This window comes from Pristiophorus japonicus, chromosome 5, assembly GCF_044704955.1.
Source record: "Pristiophorus japonicus isolate sPriJap1 chromosome 5, sPriJap1.hap1, whole genome shotgun sequence".
Classification (NCBI taxonomy): Eukaryota; Metazoa; Chordata; class Chondrichthyes; family Pristiophoridae; genus Pristiophorus; species Pristiophorus japonicus.
In genome coordinates this window covers 169,724,498-169,737,874 of record NC_091981.1, presented here as the reverse complement: position 1 = coordinate 169,737,874, position 13,377 = coordinate 169,724,498, and the positions used below count along the sequence as shown (strand labels likewise).

Below are 13,377 nucleotides of genomic sequence, written 5' to 3'. Positions count from 1 at the left end.
GGAACGCCATTTATCTCGACTTCCATCATCACTGGAGGACAATCTGTGGTGCAGGTATATACTCCATACACTTCATCCTGGGACTGAGCTGCCTCTCTAGCCATCTCCTCATATTCCGCGCTGGATTCTCTGCCACGTGATGAGTCACAGCTCTTTTGCACATTCGCTGGAGGTGGCCCTTTGTGCTGCAGCCTTTGCATATATAGTCTCTGAACCGACATCGATGAGCCCTGTGATTACCTCTGCAACGCCAGCATGGTGCTACTCGACTTACGTTTGCACCCCTCGGCGGAGTCTGAGTTAAAGGACTCAGGGGCCTGTACACTCTGCCCTGGGCAGATTCACGTTCAACAGTTCTGCCTGTCAAAGGCGCCATTCTATTTACAGTACTTGAGTCTGAGAGTGAGTCATCATCTGCTTGGAGCTGCAGCTTGAGACCATGAATGCCTGGCTGATGCTGATGGCCTTCTGCAGAGTGACGGTGATTTCGGCAGACAGTAGCCTGTAAAAAAGGACCTCATGACTGATGCCAATTACGAAGATGTCCTGCAACGCATCGGTGAGGGATGTTCTGAATTCACACGGTCCTGTCAGCCTCCTGAGGTCGGCAGCATACTTCGTGATTTCCTGGCCCTCGGGGCGGCGGTGTGTATAAAATCGATGCCTGCCTATGAAGATGCTTTCCTTCGGTTTGAGTTGGTCCCGAATTAGCACTTTCCGCTCCTCGTATGACTTGGTCGTTGTTTTCTTTGGTGCAAGCAAGTCCCTGACGAGGCCGTAGACCGCGGGCCCGCAACTGATCAACAGGATAGCCCTGCGCTTATCTGCCAGCGTGGCCGGATCATCGCCTACCAGGTCGTTTGCTACGAAGTATTGGTCGAGCCACTCCGTAAAGGCTTCCCAATCTTCACCCTCTGAGAACTTTTCTAATGCACCAACATTAGTCATTTTTGCGTGAAAGTTCGTAATCTCGTCGCCAGTTGTTATGTCTTTAATACTCTTATGAATGACTCCACGAGATCTAGTATTATACTTGAGCTGTTGTGACCTTAGTCCCATTTATTGTAACTCCAGAGTGAGGCACAAGCATGTGGGCAGCCTTTTATACTGGGCCCTGCACACCTATGCAGATAACCTTCAGCTCTCCCACCGCAATGCCCTCTGGTGGCACATTATGTGACTATACAGTTAGTATACATGGTCTACATACATGACAACACCAAACAAGGATATAAGAAACGATAGGATATACAGTGAGCAAGCTGACACCAAAGATCAATCAGAAACACTTTTAGGAGGCTTTTGAAAATGGAATGGAGGTGACAAGGTGAAAAGATATTGGGAGTGAATTGAAAAGAGCAGGTGGATAATGACTGAAAGAGCATCCACCAGTAGTGGAGCTGGAGGGGGGAGAGGGAGTGTAGCAGGAACTCAGCTGTAATCTGGTGTCAGAAGAATAGAAGGAAGGAACAAGTGAGAACATTTGGCTGGAGCACATTGCTGAGGAAGAATATTGTGAGGCCATGGAGGATTTGAAAATAAGGACAAGCATTTTGAATTCAAAGGTGCTTGGGGAGCCAGCGGAGATTCGGAACAATGGGATGCAGCAATGAGGAACTCTGTTCAAAAGAGGACCCAAATGGTGCAACCCTGAATAACTAGGAATTTCTGGAGGGTGCAAGCAGATAAAATGCTGGAAAACTCAATTCACAAAGTGATGGAAGCATAGATAAATGTATTAATAGCAGTGGGAGAGAGGTAGGAAGATTAGGGAACGTTGCAGTGTGTGAAAGCAGTTTTGGCAATGGAACAGATCTAGGCAGGAAGGCCAGCTCAGGGTTAAACAGAATTACAATTAATGTTTATACAAAGTCCCAATGGAGGTGAAAATGGACACAGAGCAATGGTCAGGCAATCAATAAACAGTTAAAAGATAAGTGAAAGTAAGGTCAAGGTTGTAAAAAGAAAGACTTGCATTTATATAGCGCCTTTCTCAACCTCAGTATGTCCCAAACTGTTTTACAGCCAATTAAGTACTTTTGAAATGTAGGAACTACAGGTTGCCAATTTGCGTACAGCAAGGCCCCACAAACAGCAAGGTGCTATTAAAATAGATTATCTAGTCATTAATGTTAATTGAGGGATAAATATCAGCCAGGATGCCAGGGAGAACGTCCCTCCTCTTCTTAAAAATAATGCCACGGGATCTTTTATGTCCATCAGATAGGGCAGACAGGGCTTCGGTTTAATGTCTGATCTAAAAGACAGCACCTCCGGCAGTGCAGCACTCCCTCAGTACCGCACTGAAGTGCCAGCCTAAATTTTGTGGTCAAGTCTCTGGAGTAGGACTTGAACCTATAATCTTTTGACTCAGAGGCTACCAACTGAGCCACAGTTGAATAGGTTTTTGAAGGCCGCAAGAGATATACAAGTGGAGGGCCCTGATGATATACAGGGTCAGTAATGTTGTCCTGTTTTAACTTTGGTGAGAGACCGGAAGATAACCTACAAAAATGACTGCAAACGACCCTTTCAACCATTTCCCCGGAGTTTCTATGGGTATCCAACCAAAGTTACAACAGAAGATTGGTGCTGCCCAGGAACTTCAAGGCTGAGGAGTTTAGGGTGAGTGTTGGGCTAGATCAGCTGAATGCTCTGCTTAAATGTTCCACTTCCAGATTTAGCTGAGGAGGTTATTTGAGTTGGAGCCAGAGTTATGATGGAAACTGAAATCATGCAGGATCGTGGAAAAAAATGGGACAAGATCAGGGAGTAAGGCCAATTGCTGTATTCTCGACTCAAGCTCAGAATCTATGGCCCACTCCTTGATGGCATTTACCTGCAATAAGGCTTGTTGACCTTCCGTAGCCCACCGTTTGTAAACAGCAGCAGGCCGTTTGGCACGATTCCAGTTTTTATTTCTTGCCTGTTGTGTATGCAATAACTGAGTACTGTTTAACTCCAAGAGGTATGACCTTGGCCCTGCTTTGTTAAGGCCCAAAAGTGACTAATATACAAAATGGCTGGCCTTTTTTATTTGGGCTGCACACACATGCGTGCAGCCCAATGGCCTCCAACAGTGATTCCAAAAGTACATACATGACAATACCCCACTCTGAGATATTAACACAGTCTTTTACAAATTGAGACGGTCCGGTGTTTTACGCTCCCGGGTTGACCGTCTGTTGTGACTGGTGGCTAGGTGGCTGACCTGGTGGGAGTAACAATGGCCATGTCAGGGATTGAAAGTCCAATTTAATTGAACATGTCAGTGATTGAAAGTCCAGATTCACTGATGACCACTGAGTCCTCTGATGACTGGGGATAGGTTGGTTGGTCGTCGATTGTCTCTTCCTCCGACTTTTCCGGTTCGTCTGTGTGCCGCAGCTTTGTCTGATCCATATGTTTCCTGCATGTTTGCCCATTTTTGAGCTTGACATTAAATACTCTGTTGCACTCCTTGGCCATGACAGTATCAGCGATCCACTTGGGATCCTGACCATAAATGAGAACATATACAGGATAATTTACAGAAATATAGCATGACACAGCTGCATGATCGTGATACCCTTGCTGACTTTGTCTTCTATATTCAACATGATTATTCAAGTCAGGGTGTACAAGAGATAGCCTGGTCTTAAGACCTCTCCATCACTAGTTCAGCAGGCGAGACCCCGGTAAGCATGTGTGGTCTTGTCCTGTAACTAAGCAGTATGCATGACAGGCAGGTCTGCAGTGACCCTTGGGTTACTCGCTTCCTTCTCTGCTTTATGATTTGGACAGCACGTTCTGCTTGCCCATTGGATGCAGGTTTGAACGGTGCTGACCTTATATGTTTGATACCATTGAGTTTCATGAACTCTTGAAACTCCTGACTGGTGAAGCACGATCCGTTGTCGCTAACAACGATGTCAGGCAGACCATGTGTCGCGAACATGACACAGATTCTCAATGGTAGCTGTGGATGTACTGGATGCCATGATTATACACTCTATACTTTGAATATGCATCCACCACAACTAAAAACATCTTCCCCAGGAAGGGACCTGCAAAGTCTATGTGGATCCTGGACCATGGTTTGGACGACCACGACCACAGACTCAGCGGCAATTCCACTGGTGCTTTGCTGAGCTGTATGCAAGTGTTGCACTGATGCTGACATGATTCCAGCTCAGAGTCAATTCCCGGTCACCATACATGAGACCTGGCGATGGCTTTCATCATTACAATGCTAGGATGTGTGCTATGTAGCTCACGCACAAATTTCTCTTTCCCTTTCTTGGGCATAACAACACGATTGCCCCACAGTATACAATCCAACTGAATAGACAGTTCATCTTTGCGACGAATGTAAGGTTTGGTCTCCTCGCACATTTGCTTGGGTATGGCAGACCAATCACTTTTGAGGATGCAACGCTTCACCACCGATAAAATTGGGTCCTGGCTGGTCCATGGTCCAGGTCTTATTTTGAGCCGTGACAGGGGTACCTTCGCTCTCAAAAGCATCAATAACTAACAATAGGTCCGCCGGTTGTGGTGTTTCCACCTCCGGTGTGGGCAACGGTAGACTGCTCAAAGCATCGACACAATTCTCGGTGCCAAATCTGTGGCGAATGACATAATCATAAGCGGATAATGTCAGCGCCCAACTCTGGATGCGGGATGAAGCATTGGTATTGATACCTTTGTTTTCAGATAACAGTGAAATGAGCGGCTTGTGATCTGTCTCCAGTTCAAACCGAAGACCAAACAGGTGCTGATGCATCTTTTTAGCCCTATACACACAGGCTAGTGCTTCTTTTTCTACCATGCTGTAGGCTCTTTCCGCTTTAGACAAACTTATTGAAGCATATGCGACTAGTTGAAGTTTACCCGACTCATTAGCTTGTTGGAGTACGCAACCAATTCCATATGACAAAGCATCACAGGCTAATACTAAACGTTTACATGGGTCATAATGTACCAGCAACTTGTTAGAGCAAAGCAGATTAGTGGCTTTCTCAAAAGCTCTGTCTTAAGATGCACCCCACACCCAGTTGTTGCCTTTTCTTAGCAGCATTCTAATAAGGTGTTCAATTTAGGTAGGAAGTTACCAAAGTAGTTGAGTAGACCCAGGAACGAACGCAGCTCCGTCACATTCTGCAGCTTGGGTGCATTCTTGATGGCCTTGGTTTTCGCGTCCGTGGGCCTGATGCCGTCAGCAGTAATTTTCCTCCCAAGGAATTCGACCTCTGGTGCCATGAAGACGCACTTCGAGCATTTTAGTCTGAGTCCCACTTTGTCCAGATGATGTAGAATCTCTTCCAGGTTGTTCAGCTGTTCCTCAGAGTCACGACCTGTGATCAGGATGTCATCTTGGAACACGACGGTTCTGGGAACGGACTTCAATTGATTCTCCATGTTCCTCTGAAATATTGCTGCAGCCAAGCGAATTCCAAAAGGACACCTGTGATAAATAAATAGTCCTTTATTCGTGTTATGGCACGTAAGTCTCTTCGACGTCTCGACCAGCTCCTGTTTCATGTAGTCCGACGTCAATTCCAGTTTGGTGAACAACTTCCCCCTGGCTAGCGTTGCAAACAAGTCATCAACCTTCGGTAATGGGTACTGATCCTGTTTTGAAACCCTGTTGATTGTAGTCTTGTAGTCTGCAGATATTCTGACTGTGCCATCACGTTTGAGCAAGGGAACAATGGGGCTGCCCCAGTCATTAAATTCAACCTGTGATATGATCCCTTCACACTGGAGTCTGTCGAGTTCGATTTCGACCTTCTCCTTCATCATATATGGAACTGCCCAAGGTTTATGATGGATGGGTCTTGCATCTGAGTCGACGTGGATCTGCACCTTGGCTCCTGTGAAGTTGCCAATGCCTGGTTCGAACAGCGAGGTGAACATGTTCAGTACTTGGGCACATGTATCTTTCTCTGATGACAACGCCTTGATGTCATTCCAATCGCATCTGATCTTTTCAAGCCAGTTGCTGCCGAACAGCGTTGGGCCATTGCCTGGGACAATCCAGCAGTAACTCGTGAACCGTACCGTCATACGACACTTTAATTGTGGCACTGCCATTCACCGTTATGAGTTCTTTGGTGTACGTGGGCAACTTGGCATTGACTGGACTCAGCCTGGGCCGCAAAGCCTTAGTATCCCACAACTTATCGAATGCACACTGGCTCATTATCGATTGACTCGCCCCCATGTCCAGTTCCATCGATACCGGCACGCCATTAAATTTCATGCTGATAATTATCAGTTTGCTCTTAGTTAGGAACGAGTACAGTCCATACACTTTCTCCTCTGGTATCTCGGATTGTGTATCCGCATCCGCGATAGTCTGCCCATCATTCTCCACATGGTGTGTTGCAGCTCGCTTGCTCATCTGCGGACACTTGCGCTGGAGATGCCCCACTCTCAGACAGCTTTTGCAACTATATTGCTTAAATCGGCACTGCTGGTGTCGGTGATTTCCCCCACAACGGCAACACGGAGAAATCGGATGCATTCCCGCTGACGGACTTTGGGTGGCCACAGGTTTCGCGTATGCAGTCGGGTAGGCCCTGCCATGTGCCGCTCAGCTGAACGCCAAATCAATCATATTTACAATATTTACCGAGTTTCGATTTTTCACTGATATCTGCTTTAGACTTCTATCCGTCGTCATGCATGACTGACCGATCGTGGTGGCTCTGTTCAAGCCCAACGTCTCCACCGCCAGTAGTTTACGCAGGATCACCTCTTGGTTGATGCCGATTACAAAGAAGTCCCACAGCATGTCTGCCAACACAGCCCCGAACTTACATGGTCCTGCGAGATGATGATGTCTTCATCTGGCTTAAGGTGGTCCTGTACTAGTGTACACAATTCTTCATACATCTTCTCTGTTGGACTCACAGGCAGGAGTAGATTCTTTATTAGACCATATATTTTTGGACCGCAAACCGTGAGGAACACCAATCTGCATCGCCGACCTCCTCCATTTTGTTGGCCAGGAAGAACTGGTTCAAATGGCTCACAAAGTCGGCCCAATCTTCTCTTTCCACAAATTGCTTCAATAATCCAATTGTGCTCATTTTTACATGCAAAGGTTCTTCGTCGCCTTGTCGCCAAATGTTGTGCATGCAATAACTGTTAGACTGAGTACTGTTTAACTCCAAGAGGTATGACCTTGGCTCTGCTTTATTAAGGCCCAAAAGTGACTAATTTACAAAATGGCTGGCCTTTTATATTTGGGCTGCACATACGTGCGTGCAGCTCAATGGCCTCCAACAGTGATGCCATCTAGTGGCTAGTGATCCCAAAAGTACATACATGACACTGTCTTGCATCCTTCTTGCTGCCATTCCCTGGGATTGCCTAGAGAAAGGTTGGTGCCCAGAGTAGCATCAGTAACAGCCCCAATTTCAGAAAATGGAGGTAGAGAGCCTAGTAGGAGCCTCCTATTCTGACCCTACAATCTGCCTTTGTAATCCTCCTTCTTGGATGAACCTCTTTAAGGTCTTTTGCCACCTCTTCTGGTACAGTAGTGGTAATCCCACTGCAAAACATCCTATCCCCAGCATTGGCGATCACCCTCTTTTGGCAGGGATCCTACTCAAAGCCTACCTTCCCTGACCCAGAAAAATGGGTGTGGGTTGTAGTAGTTTTTGAGAGGAGGGTGGAAGTCCATCTGCCCCACCCGCACCCCTATCCCCACCCCCCAGGGTATAGCTGCAGAGGTTATCCAGCCTTGTGACTCATCTGGAACTTGATAGATACTCTTCATCTAACTGTGCCACAGCTGACTTAGGAGTGCTTGAGGAAGATACTAAATACCTGAGTACTAATATTCCTCATATTGATGAACACAGAATTCATCAATAAAAATATACTTTTCATCATGGAAATTATGATATATGAGGTTTCAAAAATCTCATATTGTTTTCAGAAGCTTAACTGTGCAAAAATAAATTTGGGTGAATTCACCATTCCCGTTCTCCCAACTGAGAGCTATGCTCAAAAGGAGGGCAGATCAAAAATAGAGGACTAGAAAATCCACAGTCTTTATAATGTGCCATAACTTTAGTACTGGAACAGCTGGAAACTATACTGGAACCTCTTGTGCCAGGTCCTTGCCTTTCCCTGATGTTTCCTCTTTGGCCATTTGGGTGCAGCGCTCCTGTCTATCTTAAGCTTGGTGAACGCCAGAATTCCCAAACTGCGGGTCTTCAGTGGGACCCAGCATAAGGTTGACGGAGATATGATCAGAAGTAACTTGCCAAGATATGGGACCCACTTGGGGGTCCAGGCTGGGTCCAGGCTCGTTGTGTGACATGCCCACCCGAGGCCTGCATTGCTGCCCCAGCCAAAGTTCATGTGACCAGAGGGAGTTCCCTTCGATTGAGGACCATTAGTGGACATCCAAGTCATTAGAGACACATTTGAAGTGTCTGCCATGCCACAATGCCAGGAAATCTGGTGTGGACACCCCCTGAAACAGGCTAATTAAATGACCTACCCTGGCCCTGGAAAGTCCACCAGTGTCGATCGCAAAGATTCCTGGCAGAATCCCGGCATAATTGCCAGGATCACTGAGCTGCAGACTTTCAGGGCCAAGGTTGCAACAGTATAGTGCTGACTCTCTATCCCATGCTCCCTGTGGGCATAGCTCCCTACTGTGAATTTACCTTATTTTTTTATCTTGATCTTTGCAATCCACAAAAAAAGTATCTCCTCTGAGACAACTCTATCTTTCTATGTAGTGTATGAAAACAGCATGTATGAAAAATTGAGATCACTGTGTGCATGCATGCAGGAACTGTGAGCATTTACAGAGCAACTGTTGTCATTAAAAACGACGGCATGCCTGAGCTGATTGTAAGCTGGATCCCAGTGAAGAGCCAATGCCCTCAGCTCCACCCCTTTACTCAATGGCCACCTAAAGGGCAAGCAGAGGCTCTACGGTGGGAAGACACCTGAACAGCCTCAGTTTTTTTTTTTAAGTGTCTTTTATTTTAGTATATTGCATTAAATTGCCCTTTCCTGGATCTCTTCCTACAGCTGATTACATTAAGAACAAATCCAGATGCAGCCACTCAGAACAAGAGATTACAATTCACCCAGAATCAGAGGAAAGACGACTCAAAGACATCAACCTCTGTAACAAGTGTGAACCAGGCAAATACATCTCGACTTGAAGGATTTCAGACTGATAACCATCGCCTGCGAATGAAAATCACAGAGGTGCTCACTTTGCTTTCAACCATATCTGCTCATTTTCTCTTTTCTTTCCAATGAATCATGCAAACAGTTTCAAACAGAGACAGCAGTGAAGTTCGAATGAATACCCTCGAGAAGATCAATTGTTTTGAAAACTCAAAGGAAAATGATAATCATGAATATTTATGTAGGGAAATATGAGGATAACCAGCTACATCAAGGCAGAGAGTCGGTATCCAGATGCCAACCAATAATACATTTCTTAGGCTTTTTATTAGAACTTGGAAAATTGATAGTCTCTAGTGAATGTACAAACTAGGGATTCCCATATTTTGAAAATGATTAAGTCTCTTGGCAGATGGAAGGAATTCTTTCAGTTTCTGAGATTACTAGTTTTTCTTTATTTTTCTTTCAAAATCTGTTGTGCAGTTTACAGCTCATCAAAGGTCAGGACTCATGATCATTTCACATTCACAAATAAATATATATATGAGAGTCGAAGCATGTTATTTCCCATTTCTAAACTTTTCACACTACAAATACTTTGTTTACATTTGATACATGTTAATGGGAACAGAGACATTCTTTCAAGGGGAAATTATTTTCAGGCACCAATTGTTTGCCAATGTATTTATGCAGCTCTGATAAATTTGTGCTTACTGGAGATGGTCCATGAATGTGACAATTTAATTTCCACTGGGCCATCCGAATTAATTGACTTCAGCTATATAATGGGACAGGCTAAGAGCTGAGTGCAGAATTCATGAATCTATGATGCACTCTGAAGAATGGAAAATTCCAATTCTTGTCTGCAACTTGGATACAGTACAAATTGCAATTAAATTCTTTGAAGCATCTGATGCTTAGAAGCCTCTCTTCGCTCATAGCTTAGGAAAGGTCATTGCAATTCACATAGGCATAATTGAATTTAAACTGTATTCATTGAGGGTACGCTGCTTCCCTTTACAGCTTGACAAAGAGCTTGAGGAGGTTACCATGCAGCTACAGGACACGCCTGAAAAGACGCAGTACATTAAGCAAAACCACATTCAAGAGCTGAATAACATCCTGAGCATACGGAACTTCACAGATGGAAAAGGTAAGAGCATCTGTCTGTAATACCCTTAGAAAATTCAGCAACACTTCAAAGGAGACAGAGCTTTTGACATTGTTTAATCATTTTTGATATATAGCAGCACACTGCTGGTGTTAATTTCAATTTTATTTGCTGCAAATTACAATATTTTAATCTATTTGTCCTGAAAGGTTCTTAAATCCAATCCAGCTTGTGTAACTTTGGATATCTGTAAGATTACAGTCCAATATAGATTGTGGGTTTATTTTTCCCTTGGCTGCACTCTGAGTCTGGTAATTCTCTGATATTACGAGACAGCAAATGGAATATGAAAACCCCAAAAAATGACTGAAGAAATATCAGAGCCCAATATATTACATTTTTCTGGCTGCCTGCCTTCTTTAATATCCCATTACTGAGGGGATTACATTGAGATACCTCTTTGGGGCAAGTGGAGGTCAGAGAGGTATTCATAAATCTGAATTACATGAAACAGCTGCTAAAATAGTCAGTATAATAAAAGAGCTAACCCAAGGTACCCAAAACGGAGTGCCGGGCTGCACGATGGCAGCCCGGACCATGCTAAAGAACAGGTATGGTGGCCGACCCAAGAGTCGGCAAAAAATCTAAGACGGCGACGAGGAGCGCTTGCGACCACCCCTCTAACTTCCGCCTCGCGAGCGGATGTTGGCCAGCTTTGCAACCCATGACCAAATCCAATGACATCGTCGCCAGTTGAGCGGTGGCCCGGGACACTAATCACGGGCGTGGTGCTGCCATTACAGCGCCTCCGCAAACTCCTGGGCAATTTCCCATAGCGCCGCACACCCCCCACCCCCCATCCCCCGCCCCCCTGGATGAAAAGTGTTTTGTGCCTGGGTAAAGGGTCTCTGAAAAAGGGGCAATTTCACCCCCATTGTCTTTGGTCCCCGCCTCAATCTATGTAAACTTGCCACAAATTCCTTCACTTTCTCCAACTACAGTCTCAGGCTCGAACAAACAGTTTGCAATCGCAGCATTCTATTCAACCCCAAGTTAAGCTTCTGATCCCATATCATCTTCATTACGAGAACTGTACCGCTGTCCACATGCAATCTTCTTTCATGGAAATGTCATGGAAATCCCTAATACAACTATAGCTGTAAAGGAGCCCTATTTTACTTTTCTAACTGCAATATTATGCATTTTAATTCTTTGCGAGAGTACTTTTTATACTCGTGGACCTCTGTGATGTGCTCATGGTAAGTCAAAGGATAGGCTGTTTTAATATGGAGAGGAATATTATAACATGTAAACTACAATACATTATTTGGTTCTTAACGTGTATCTATGTCCCTTTAAGGACATAAGTATTAATTGTAGTAAATAAGAAATCCAGGAGGCGAAATTCCCCATCGCCCTGTTTGGGGGCAGTAAACATAGAAACATAGAAAATAGGGGGTGCAGGAGTAGGCCATTCGGCCCTTCGAGCCTGCAACGCCATTCCATGAGTTCATGGCTGAACATGCAACTTCAGTACCCCATTCCTGCTTTCTCGCCATACCCCTTGATCCCCCGAGTAGTAAGGACCTCATCTAACTCCTTTTTGAATATATTTAGTGAATTGCCCTCATCAACTTTCTGTGGTAGAGAATTCCACAGGTTCACCACTCTCTGGGTGAAGAAGTTTCTCCTCATCTCGGTCCTAAATGGCTTACCCCCTATCCTTAGACTGTGACCCCTGGTTCTGGACTTCCCCAACATTGGGAGCATTCTTCCTGCATTTAAACTTTTTAAACCTGTCAGAATTTTAAACGTTTCGATGAGATCCCCCCTCATTCTTCTGAACTCCAGTGAATACAAGCCCAGTTGATCCAGTCTTTCTTGATATGTCAGTCCCGCCATCCCGGGAATCAGTCTGGTGAACCTTCGCTGCACTCTCTCAATAGCAAGAATGTCCTTCCTCAAGTTAGGAGACCAAAACTGTACACAATACTCCAGGTGTGGCCTCACCAAGGCCCTATACAACTGTAGTAACACCTCCCTGCCCCTGTACTCAAATCCCCTCGCTATGAAGGCTAACATGCCATTTGCTTTCTTAACCGCCTGCTGTACCTGCATGCCAACCTTCAATGACTGATGTACCATGACACCCAGGTCTCGTTGCACCACCCTTTTCCTAATCTGTCACCATTCAGATTATAGTCTGTCTCTCTGTTTTTACCACCAAAGTGGATAACCTCACATTTATCCACATTATACTTCATCTGCCATGCATTTGCCCACTCACCTAGCCTATCCAAGTCACTCTGCAGCCTCATAACATCCTCCTCGCAGCTCACACTGCCACCCAACTTAGTGTCATCTGCAAATTTGGAGATACTACATTTAATCCTCTTGTCCAAATCATTAATGTACAATGTAAACAGCTGGGGCCCCAGCACAGAACCTTGCGGTACCCCACTAGTCACTGTCTGCCATTCTGAAACGTACCCATTTATTCCTACTCTTTGCTTCCTGTCTGCCAACCAGTTCTCAATCCACATCAGCACACTACCCCCAATACCATGTGCTTTAACTTTGCACATTAATCTCTTGTGTGGGACCTTGTCGAAAGCCTTCTGAAAGTCCAAATACACCACATCAACTGGTTCTCCCTTGTCCACTCTACTGGAAACATCTTCAAAAAATTCCAGAAGATTTGTCAAGCATGATTTCCCTTTCACAAATCCATGCTGACTTGGACCTATCATGTCACCTCTTTCCAAATGCGCTGCTATGGCATCCTTAATAATTGATTCCATCATTGTACCCACTACCGATGTCAGGCTGACCGGTCTATAATTCCCTGTTTTCTCTCTCCCTCCTTTTTTAAAAAGTGGGGTTACATTGGCTACCCTCCACTCCATAGGAACTGATCCAGAGTCCATGGAATGTTGGAAAATGACTGTCAATGCATCCGCTATTTCCAAGGCCGAGCAGGACTTCAACACCCCTCCCCATCCATTAAAGGGGAGGGCTACTGCACACTCCGTGAGGCCGCTGATGGATACACTGGGCCAGGGCAGTGTGTTGCTGAGGCCAAAGCCCGGTGCCCAAATTGAGTGGTGGGTGGCATGATG

General features: G+C 45.3%; 1 protein-coding gene across 1 annotated transcript in view; it reads left to right on the top strand.

Moving 5' to 3' along the window:
- Positions 1 to 13,377, top strand: part of gabbr2 (gamma-aminobutyric acid (GABA) B receptor, 2) — a 1,540,887-nt gene that overhangs the window by 1,518,570 nt on the left and 8,940 nt on the right. Inside the window, exons 16-17 of the mRNA XM_070880004.1 lie at positions 9,043 to 9,225; positions 10,171 to 10,300. Of these exons, the coding sequence (XP_070736105.1) occupies positions 9,043 to 9,225; positions 10,171 to 10,300 (313 nt within the window). The remainder of the gene's footprint in view (positions 1 to 9,042; positions 9,226 to 10,170; positions 10,301 to 13,377) is intronic.